General features: G+C 37.0%; 1 protein-coding gene across 8 annotated transcripts in view; it reads right to left on the minus strand.

Annotated features, from left to right (window-relative positions):
• BABAM2 (BRISC and BRCA1 A complex member 2) overlaps window positions 1-12,463 on the minus strand; it is a 160,120-nt gene that overhangs the window by 144,713 nt on the left and 2,944 nt on the right. For all 8 annotated transcript variants that reach the window (XR_002437275.1, XM_021392674.1, XM_021392671.1 and 5 more), the window contains exon 2: window positions 11,247-11,406. Coding sequence is in view for 7 of the 8 variants with exons in the window: in XM_021392674.1 (XP_021248349.1) it covers window positions 11,247-11,374 (128 nt within the window). In the remaining variant the exon portion in view is untranslated. The remainder of the gene's footprint in view (window positions 1-11,246; window positions 11,407-12,463) is intronic.

The raw sequence follows: 12,463 nt of genomic DNA on the forward strand, positions 1-12,463 counted from the left end.
TATCTAACTGTAAGTTTCTAATTGCTCCAGTATAAAAGATACTCTTGGGAAAAAGGAGGCCAAGTCCCTCCCACGATACAAGAGATTAAATTAGAAAATGAGTTTGACATCAGTAATGATGAAACAAATACAATTCAGTCAGGGTTTCAGAGGCCAAAGGTTTCATCAGCAAGGGTCAAATTTAGCTCAAAGATAAAGATGGGCAATCCTCATTCATAATAAGACTACAATTTCTGGCTGCAGTATCAAGAATCAGCCGCCTTCAGTAGGCAGTCAGGAGCGTGAACAGAAATACTAGCACTCTGATATACAAACCAGCTACCAACAACAGAATTTTCTGAGATTCTTCTAAGTTTTAGAGTCCCTGATAACAGGTGAACTGACACGGGTTACAGCAGAAGAAAAGGAACTCTGGAGCATGGCCATATGTGCCCCCTCCATAAGGGCAGAAAGAATAAAGGGTTTCTTTCATTTTTTTTTTTCCAGAGGTAGCAAACTCAAAAGTCCACCTAAAGCTCTTAATCTGGCATTTGCTAAGAAAAAAACCCTCTAATTTATGCAGAACAGCCTTTGTAGAAGCCTTTAGATTCTTTTTTTTTTTTTGCCATCTTTGTAGATGGGAATCTGCTCCAGTGTTCCTTGAAGACAATATTTCATCCCATTTAATTAAGAATTAATTGCAGAATTCACAACAGATGGATAAGTCATCTACAGAGCCATGAAGAATAATTAGAAGGGAGGAGGAGAGTGAAAGAAAGGCCAGCAGGTGACAGGGTTGTATTTTTTTGAAGGGCTGAAGAAACACAAAATCAGTGAAAATCATTTTTTAGAAAGCTGACACGGACAGAGAAAACCTGAATCGGACTGTAACTCCCTGTCACGCACAGAGCACAAAGCTTTGCAGGTTCCCAGGGTCCTGCAAGAAGAGTACTGAGCAGCTGCTGCTAAAAACTAACAGATCCATCAGGCAAAATTTGAAATGAGAGAGATATTCTAATCCACTAATGTTCATCTTCACTTCCCCTTTTTTAAACAGGCAAGCACATAATACGATATGACACAAAGGGACTTCTGCTTAAAAGATGAAGTGCACACCTCTGCTTTTGAGAAACACAAAAATACAGTTACATTTAGAGTGATTGCTACTAAAATATGCACTTCAGTTAAAATATTAAAATCAGCCAAATCTTAATCATTCCAAAAAGCTTTCCAGTAGTTAGACCCACTGTTTTCATAAGAATCATCTGTATCCTACTGGTTTGCTTTAATTTTAGTATAAAATTAAACTGTGAACAAAGCCTACTCTTGGTATTGCAATGTAAATTATGATGTTTATTTTACATATTGTTAGTATGGGTGACGTGCTGTAACTGCAATGGCATTTCATTCCATAGTTATCAACTGGGAACTTCCTTCATCTACTCTAACTGCTGATTTTCACATAGATATATATATTTATTTATATACACACAAACATGCACATATTGATATTTTCTTATATGAACAGAATCATACTAATTGGAACTTTTAGAAAGGAGTAGAACACTAAGCAGAACATATACCCCAGGAAAACAACCTCTTGCTTTCCTACTGTACCCATGGGCAGAATCGTATGTTTTAACAACTAAGTTTCAAAGAACTATTTAAAACTAATTCAGCTGCCAGCAACCTGTTTTCACTAGAAACAATACAGAAAAGCATCTAATGACTACTGCAATTAATAAAACAAATTATAACAGCTACATCTTAACAGTAAATGTAGACTTACTTAATGTGAGCAGGAGTTTGCCAAAACAGATTTTGCTGGTGGGGAAAGCTTTGAGCCTGCTTCTAGAACTTCAAACCTTTCACATCTACCACAATCTTGCAGTAGATGCCCTGCTATCTTCCAAAGTACAGCTGTCTCTGCTGGAAGCAGAGGTTTAATCCATGCTCAACAGGGAAGCCATGGAGAGGGAAGGAAGACGAACAAGTGCACCTACGTACACTTTGAAATCATCTCAGAGAACGTCTGCATAAACAAAGGCTTGCAGAAAACCCACATGATTGTAATTCTTTTAGGGCCACAAATTCCCTGCTCATTTTGCCTAGGAAAGCTGTTTTTGGAAGAGTTTTTTTTCCAGTGACAGTATAGGTGAGAAAGAGCTATCCCAAAAATAACCATGACAATAATAATAATAATAATATGAAGACAGAGTTGCTAACTAGCATCATGTGTAATATATATGCAAGTAGGCTCTTGAAAGAAAAGCTCCAAAGAGCAGACTATCTCACAAGTCTGCATTCATAAAATCCCTACAGTTTAGGGTTGGAGCTCATTATTGTTGGGAGCCAATTATGATACAAATTGAGAAAAATAATTAAAAAGCAACAAAGGAAAGTTGCCAACAAACCACGCTTTAGAAACATGCTTTAGATGCTTTAGAAACATCTTTTATAGTCAAACTGATTACTTCTGTAAGCAAAATCTTTTATACTCTGGTAATTGCCTGTAATTCCCCTTAAAAACTACACACAGAAGAATTAAATAGAAACAGAAAACAGAAAACTTAATGAAGGAGCCATTGAAAAGCTAAGAGAATCGAGTAAATTGCAATAGGATAACACTTGCAATGCATATTACAGTGGCCTATACTTCGGTAATAAACTAGTGAATTCACGAGCATCATAAACTACCCATCACAAGTTCAGGAAAGGAAAAGGCACTACTTTATTGTACTGTTCTGTAAGATCAGCTGAATCCCAAATTCTTGGAATTCACAAGCAAAGTTCTAGAGAAGAGCATAAATGGATTGAAGACACACCCTTTGGATTTACTTCATCTGCTTTCCCTGTTGTCAAATACAAACTCTTCTTTGGTATTTAAAATTGCCATTTAATTCTATGTTACTATCTAATCAGTTAGAACCTTAAAAAATTCTACTGTTCCCTAACGTAAATTCAATTTCTGAAGAAAGCAAAAAAAAAAAAAACATACAGAGTACATTTTTACTTTTAGATTACTCACAGAAAATGATTCTTTGCCAAGTATGAAATTATCGTCTGCCACCTGGAGTTTCAGATCCTTTGAGTGTTCACAGAAAGCATATTCATTCAGCAAGTCTCAAAAGGTAAGCTATTATAAACCTAAATTATTTCACATCACAGAACAGCTTAGTTTTTGGAAACTGTAATGAATTGGCATCAGGACTAAGAGTATTGTCCATGTCTATATATTTCTCCCCTTTCACGACCCAACTGAACATTAATAGGAAGGTTCTGTGATCCTATGTCCTTTCTGCTTACATTTTCTTTTAAAGCTTTCATCTAATTGCATGTCACTATAGCTCTCTGGTCACAGATCTCTAATGATTTGATTTGCTAATCTTATAAACTCCAAGAAGAAAGAAATTTATGTTAATGCAGCAATCAAGAATTCAGTTCTTTGGATATGAAAGATCATTCCTTTTTAAGTTCATAAGTCTGTTACTTTCAGCTGCACATACATTCAGTAAGGCAACTTCAAATTTCATATAGGGAAGCTAGTATCAATAGGTACTGTCATATTTTTCATTTAAAAATATTATTTCATGAATTCATAGGAACGCACTTTTTTTAAAAAAAGAAAATACACTTGTTTTAGAAGTTCATGTATTTGAGGTTTTTTTACATTCCCTCCGTAATGGAATTCTGTAATCCTTAATTAATTCAATTTCATTGGGATTCTTTTATTTTACAGTAACAAAAGTACCCAATCTTAATGAGCTAATTTCGTTCTTTCACCCATATACTACATATTACAAAGAAGAAAACTTGTGACCTCTACTCTTGAGTGGTTTGCTTCACTCATATCAATTCCCTTTTCTCAGGAAAGGCTTCCTTTTTATAATCTTTTCTTTTGTATGGATTACTGAGAAGGTTAACCTTTACCTTACCTTTGACTGAATTCAATAATGTTAATATACATATCATTTTCAGGAGCAAAAAAAACTCTGTTCACTCATATTATAGTCTAAGTATTCTTTTTAGATGCTCACTTCCAGTTAGACACTAGCTGCTTTAAGGTACATCTACACCATGCAACGTAGTGCCAAATAAATGCCCAAGCTAAACATCTCAAGAAGCAGAGTAAAATAAGCAAAATTTGCATTGGTGTGGTTATTCTATTTCCAGTTGAATCTGAGATACTGTACCAACACTGCCAACTCAGTGCCGGACAGAGCTACCCGAACCATCTGAGAAGTGCATTTCTCCATCAGTCGGGGAAAAAAAGCACCGTGACTGACACTTCAGAGAGCCTAAGGCACTTATAAGGCTGCACTTAAAAGTGCAGCAATAGGGAGATGTCAACCAAAGTGCCAACAAGAGAGACTCCAATAACAATGACACTTCTCTTGGAAGAATTTTATGCTGGCTTACATAATGATGAATGCATTTTAAAAAAAGGTCTACACACTATTCAATTTCCCACATAGAATGAGAACAACTGTGTAATTATAAAACAGTGTTTAAACTCTGTTTTCAAAACTTTGTGGTATGCTTTATTTTTACTGAATTGCAGAAATAGTTTACAGATGGATTCCCATTAATTTCTGTTTGCTGTAATATGAATGTGGCAGAATCAAATTTTAAACATGTTGTGCATTGGTCCGCTGGGCCAATGATCTTCTATGCTATTAAAGCCCCTCATCCTACCAGAAAGTGATGGCAGCAAGCAGAGTAAAAACAAAGTCATAACTTTCAGCATTATTAGAAGCGTTCATCCATTTTTTTTAATGTTATGTCACGCGTGTGTCTATGTATATAAGAGACGGGCACATACAAAGTGTAACTTGATACGTAAGGCTGGAAGAATTTACCAACCAGCTATCCAAGCATATATTCTTCTCCACTCAGCAGAAGAAAAAAAGAAATTAAAAGCCAGTTACTCTCAGCTTCTGGTGAAACGTTCCACACATCCAGGATCCACAGTACAGAGGAGATTTGTCCAGCTTAGATGCAGCATTTATAATAGCAGAAGGTCTTAGAGATTTACAGTATGTTAACATAAATCCTGACTTTCAAGAAGCGTTCAATGAGCTACCAAGGTCTAGATAGCCAAAACACAGATTTAAATAAGTTGCTAAGGTGCATCTTTCAAAATGTATTTGGCCTATATTTAGTACTATATCTTGTCAAGCTCTCTTTAAGCTAATTAGAAAATAAATAGCTGGCACTTGTACCAAGGAGTTTCTTCTCACTGTTACTAAAGCATAAAACTGGTAGAAACGACATTCAGTTTTCATATGGTCAGATGAGGAAGTCACTCACTGCCCCAGCCTAATACCAGCAAATACATACTGTGCAGTATCTTGACTGAACAACCCTTAGAAAAAAATACATGGTCTTTCAAATGAATCAAAGTTAGCACAATTAGCTAACGCTACTTTTACATTCATGTCTGTACTCGTAACACTCAAAATTGACAAGTGCTCTCTTTCCCCTGAACAACTTGAAGCACTTTGTTTAAAATGCTAACATCTTTGGAGATTATTTGCAAAACCATTAGAAAACATATGCACTATACTGAAAATTAAACTAAGACATTTTCCTTCCGTTCTTTCAACATTCAGAAACAAGTGCAGAAGAAAGCAAGCCTGGAGACAGTCAATCTTTTTGAACCAGCACACAAAAAATCGCAAACCCCTTGCCTTGTACCTCCAGAGCTTTGGTCTGTTCAATTTTGCTTGAGAGTGACAACAAACTACTAGTAATAAAATTTCTTGCAGTGAAAAAATGCATTTGCTATCAGAAATGAGAATGAAACAACCTACTCTATGGAAAAGGTGATAGCTTATGACTTAACCAATGTCACAGTAAAGGATGCAAAGTCCATACCTTTCCCAGAAGCACAAAATAGTTTGGGTTGGAAGGGACCTTAAAGATCATCATTCCAACTCCCTGTCATGGACAGAATCAGCTTCCTTTAGATCAGGTTGCCCAAAACCCCATTCAACCTAGCCTTGAACACCTCCGGGACTGGGGCACCCACACAATTTCTCTGGGCAGCCTGTTCCAGCACCTCAACACCCTCTGAGTGAAGATTTTCCACCTAACATCTAACCTAAATCTCCTCTTTTTTAGTTTAAAGTCATACCCCCTTGTCCTATCAATATCAAACCATGTAAAAAGTTGATCTTTCTCCTGCTTATAAGCTCCCCTCAAGTACTGGAAGGCTGCAATGAGGACTCCCTGGAGGTTTCTCTTCTCCAAACTAAACAAGCCCAACTCCCTCAACCTTTCTCCACAAGAGAGGTGTTCCAGCCCTCTGATCATCTTAGTGGCCCTTCTCTGGACCCACTCCAACACCTCCATGTCTTTCTTGTGCTGGGGGGCCCAGGACTGGATGCTGTAGTAGGCGGGGTCTCACAAGGGCAGAGTAGAGGGGGCAACCACCCACCTCACCACACTGACCACATCTTTTCTGACACAGCTCAGGATACAGTTGGCTTTCAAGGCTGCAAGTACAGAATGGTGGCTCTTGTTGAGCTCTTCATCCACCAGTGTCCCCAGGACCTACAGGGCTGCTCTCAATCCACTTGCTGCCCAGTCTGTATTGGTGCTTAGGATTGCCCCAGTCCAGGTGCAGGACTCTGCTGAACCACAGGTTGTTCTCACGGACTCACCACTCAAGCCTGTCAAACCACCAAATCCTTTCAAGTATATGTTTTATTTATAACAAAGTTTCTACTTCAACAGTGTTTCATTGTAATTGCATTCAAGAGTCATGTGAAAAAACCTACCTACAGAAATAAATGGGAATGACGGAATAAAAATGTTCTTCCTTTAATGGAAGTAGAATCTTTCGGTTTAGATTAATCAAAGGCAAAAGATAACGTGAAAACTAAACTGCTACAGTATTGTAACAGTATTTCACAGTTAAAATAACTTTTCATATAATACTCACATAAAAATGCATATTTACTTTGAAAAGGGAAATCCCCAAAAGAAACGGAAATGCCAAAGCATATTGCAGTTTACTTGATAACACAAAAACTAAATAATCACTGTTCACTAGGAAAGTTATAAATGTCTTATTACAGCTTGATAGCATTAGTTATTTTATTCATTATTTATTATATTCCTTTTAAAATTCCAACTGGTGCAAAACAAAGTAATTTTAAAAATAAAGTCTGTTGAGTAAGAATAGGCTTGCAGCGTAATTTGAGGCTCTATCGTGGACCCTGATGAACGGCTGTATGAAAAAACGTTCTCAAAGGCAACGACCAACACACATGCATCTCACACCACTCTGACAAGCCATAGGAAAAGCAGTTGCCTCTTAAATAACTGGATTCCACATACATAATAATTGCATTGCCTTTATATAGGAAAATGTCTTCTGTTTCTAAATTACTTAATAATTGCTTTTCCCTATTCAACATATTTCCCATGGTTAATGTATATATGTACAAACACAAAGAAAAATGTCTTAGCCATAATTTAAGTTGGTTATGAGGAGATTTTAATATCTAATTAAGATGGGTCATTATTTCAAAGAGACACCACTGTAGATTAACTGAATGATGTAGTATATGGCATTGACTCAATTGGCAGCATTATTTTCTTTGAGTCTAGAACAAGGTAATATCCTATGCAAGAGTTAAATGCTTTGATCCATTCTGACATCTCCAGGAATATCTTTTACTGATGCAACAGAGACACCTGCCAGGGTTTCCTTATCATCAGAATCAATGCTGCTAAAGGTGCTGTATTTCAGATGTGATCTAATACTAAGCTTCTATTTTTGTTAACTGGGGAGCTCCTTTAACAAGATGATAATACTGTGTAGACTTGACAAAATTCTGCTTTGGGTAACCATGTGCCACCTAAGTTCTTAACGTTTCAATAGAAAAGTTTCTTTCTTTCCCGTCAAGTAGTTCTGCTGAGCACAGTTAAACGGTTCTCACAACTCTTCACTCATTCTGCATCAGCAGCGGCTGTATAATTCCTACAAATAGATCTTGATCCTGAAGGCCCTACTCATAGATGTAAATGTATGTGTCTGATGAGACTAGTACTGTCTATTAAGTTTGTAAAACACACAGACATGGAACTGTAACATGTTATTATAAAACATTTACATACTCAAAGACTGCAAAACAATAGGATTTCCTTACTGTGATCTATTTCCCTCCCACACTTGCAAGTAAAGCAAATTAATATATCATACTTCATAATTCTAAACTAACATCAGCTCTTTAATACAGCTTATAACAAAATTAGGCAGTCTTAGCAATAAGTTAGAGCAAGTGCCAAAAAAGCTCTTTACTAAAAACATCTGGCATGTGGATTGATTTTTCAAACAGTTTAAGACTTACACAATGCTTGACATATACAAACCAAAATCAAATGACATAACAGGTTATAAATGTGGTACTTGATCTTGCACTAGTTAAAGAAAAGTGTAATTCCTTCCACTTTCAAGTTGAGAACTAAGAAACCAAAGCTCTGAAGAGACAAGGTGTTGGAGCTGCTACTACATCCAGCAAATTTCTATTATCCCCTGTGAACTGCAGCTCCAGTTTCTAAAACCTAATAATTGAGAATGGATGCATCTTGTGTCTGTATGTTTTGTTACATAATGTAAAGCACTGGTTGGTTAGGGAACCAGAGTACTGCATTAACCACCACTTTTCTATCAGAGTAACAGTGTGGTATGTGACAGTGAAGCAACCATGCAGTTCCTTGCCTTGATCCTCTCATCAGTGTCAAAGCACTCAGAAACTTCCAGAAGTCTTTGTTTTCTAAGTTAATATCTATTGAAAAGATTACCTTAAGGATTTTAACATCTTTAAGGTTAAAGAAAATCATTTTTTTACTCTTATAATCTTGCACACAACACAACAGTTAATTCATAAAACATCTGCATGTTCTGTAACAAATTCAAGTTAGCCATGGCAAGACATGTTTCAAGTTCCTCCCATATGTCAATAAACATACACTCATTCAAAAGTTTCTGCTGATACTTAAAAATGGTCACATTCAACTGAAATCAATAATAGCTTTCTATTCGATTTCAGACATTTGATCTAGTATCTCTTCCTCACCATACAGTTCTGCTTTTTAAGTTTAAAGCCTGATTCAGCACTACTGAAACTGAAGGGAGTTCTGCAATTAACATCCTGTACCTCAACCCCATTATTCTAACTTAATTGCTCTCCTAATTTTCCTTCTCTCTCTGTCCAATCTCTAGGTCCTTGTTTATTCATACAGTTATCACCTAGGAAGTAGCAGTCAGGGATGAACCTATGTACTGTCATTTTTCTTGTTTGAAAAGCTTAAAGAAAATAAAAGTATACAGGGGGTTGAATAATAGCATTAAGTCAGGATAGGAGTATGGAGTAGACCAATGGCTTTCAATCTATTTTTTGAACTCTCAGAGCCCTACAAACTTTTCCTCAAGAGGCAGCATCCAGAGCCACATTTAAATCTCTCTCAGTCACTGTATTTATGGTCCATACTCCACGTTTGATGCAAATAATATAGAATTTGAATCACTAGGTTGGATGACAGGCACAGTTAGGAGAAAGTTTTCAGTTTTTTAAGTTAAAGAATAAGAATAAGCTCTTGGAAAACACTCAAGATTTATCCAAGTAAACTCAAGATCATCTCAGTAAGATCACAGGCTGAAAACTTATAGGCACATACTAAAATATCTCTGAAAAGAGTGAGCTAGAAAAACATTGCTTTGAATTATTTTAACCCATTATTCTAAAGGCAAGCAAATGTCTTCACCACCAGACTACAGCTGTTTTCTCTCTTCTTGTATTCCTTTTCAGAAAGGCTAATGTAAGACAGCTCCTATCTCAGACTCCCTAGGAGACTAATCCAAGAGAAAGGGAGGTCTAGTATGAAGCAACAGTTGCAGATTAAATGAGACAGGCTGAGCAGCTACGTGCAAGTCTAAACACAAAACCAAACAACACAAAGTTACAGCTTCTTAGACCTCCAAGAAAGTCTGTGCTCTGTCACAGAGGATGATTCTTTTCAAGCTAACCACAGACTTTCATGAAAAGGCATTGTATCTACAGGAAAAGCACCTCCCAAACGCTTTACCAAGAGAGTGGTGAGGTGCTGAACAGGCTGCCAGAGAGGTTGTGGATGCCCTATCCCTGGAGCTGCTCAAGGCCAGGTTGGATGGGGCCCTGAGCAACCTGGTCTAGTATTAGCTATGGAGGTTGCCAGCCCTGCCTGAGGCAGGGGGGTTGGAGTTTGATGATCCTTGAGGTCCCTTCAAACCCAAGCCACTCTATGATTCTATGAAACTGTCCAAGAAATCATAATACATCAGACTACAGAAGCACATCAAACAGTTTTCAGCAGACCTAAATTTTAAACAATTTTTGTGGTAGTTCTCAAAACCTATTGGGTTACACTATCATTAAAAACAACACAAAAACCAGCAGTTTGCATCAAAGTGATGCAAGGTGATTTCAATCGCTTAAGCCAAAATAATTTCAGTCTCTACTCCAGTCTTAAATAAGTACCTGAATCAAGAATGCGGTTAGATGCCCAACTATGGAAGAATAAAGCAATTTCTGATACCCTCTCATCTTCAGATTTCTTTATCAGCTACTTAGAGAGTTTCCCCTGTCTGCACAACGTCCAAAGTAAACTCTACTTCAAGCATTTCACATCCCCCATGTATTATTCACAGAGGTTACACATCAGAGTTTCCTTTGTACATGCGGATCCCAAACTTCATCACCAGCTGAAAACCACCACACATCCTTCTAGAGTTAAAAATAGAAATAGTAGCTTGGCCTGTTTCAAACACTGCAGCCTACAGCCTTTTGATGTACTAATCTTGAGGGAGGTTCGACAAAGGAAAAGTGTTTTGTTTTTTTTTCTTATTTAACATATTTGTGACTACAGTAAGGTCTTACAAATTTATCTTCCAGTTTTTAATTTATAGAAAAGATTGAGTAAGCAAGTGATAAACAGCTGGACAATGTGTTTACAACAATCCTGAAAACCAGCACTATCAAGTGGCAGCAAGGAAAGTGTTTTAGCAAGATTATTATCGCCAACAATGTGACAAGTTAACTCCCACAAACTACAAAATGGTAATAAGACAAAAAATAATCTAGATGGTATTTCAGTTCCAGATATATTGGAAATGCTTAAATATAGACTGACCTAGTAAAAAATCAGTCCTGAGGAGACATCTGAACTGTTATTAAGGGGATGCGTATTCTTTCTGAACAAGGAACTCAAACACTTACCCAGATTTCAGGTCTGTAATTCGTAAACAATTAGTAGCATCCAGGCCTACTTTTCCATTTCTCACCACACTCGAAATGAATGGTGAAAGAGCAGGAGAAATTCTGTTCAAGGCAACTTCAGGAGACATTGTAGCACGTTCCTTCTTCCTTTCGTCTTAAGCTGTACAGGAATAGTAAGGGAGAAAAACAATTTTAAAATATCTTTATTTGATGTAAATTCACACATACTGTGCAAACATCAAAGGAAAAATAAGCTTAGCACTCTGGGATCTGGAATTGAAGTGTACAGTTAAATATTTTCTCCTACCTCTGCAACGATCAAGGAAGCCCATTTATTCAATTCAATCTCAATATAAAGAGTCTTAAGTGCTAGGCTCCTTTAACTAAGATCCTATCCTTATAAGAAAGATAAATCGAAGGGAAGGTTCTGCTGACCATTCATAGCCTAACTGTTCTTGTAAGCATTTTGCTAGAGGCTGTAATTGACAAGCCACGTTTGTTCTGCTTCCACTGACATCAACTGGACTTACAATACTGATTACAATGGGACAACTGCTCTCTCCAAATTTTCATTCGCAGTTTTGTAATACAACTAGCACCAGTATAACCATAATCAGTATTACATTCACAACACTTCACTAAGAGCTAGACAGAGCATTTCATGCTTCCTTCAAAGGCTTTCATTTCAGTGATACTACCATGCTCTGAAAGGCATCCACGGTTACAAAACAGACCATGAAACTGTTATATACAAACTTGAAGCACAGCTTTTTCAGAAGCACTTGCAATTGCACGAACTTATGCTATATCAACGAGGCCACTATAAGCACACTTGAAGAACCTGCTGCTTTTTAGACTTAATGCAAAAGCTGATCGTGTTTGTAATTTAAAGCAGTCTCATGCTGAAAGCCTACACTGCGGGCAAAACCAGGCTGTGGCAGAAGGGAAGGAAAAAAGGGCAAGCAACCTGTCTAAATGCTAACAATATATTTGCTCTTATTCTCGGGATATTTACAGTTCTACCTGAAAATTAACTGAACTTTGGAGTTTTACAAAACGAGGCCACAAATGACTCAGTGTAATGTAAAAATGCCACTGAAAATTTGGGCAGAAGGCCCCATAACTTAAACTCTGGCCATTAGAGGATATTTTTTAAAAGTCCATTCATATGAAAAACATCCATACTATATTTACTTCCTTACAAAAATTATTAGACA

This window comes from Numida meleagris, chromosome 3, assembly GCF_002078875.1.
Source record: "Numida meleagris isolate 19003 breed g44 Domestic line chromosome 3, NumMel1.0, whole genome shotgun sequence".
Lineage (NCBI taxonomy): Eukaryota > Metazoa > Chordata > Aves > Galliformes > Numididae > Numida > Numida meleagris.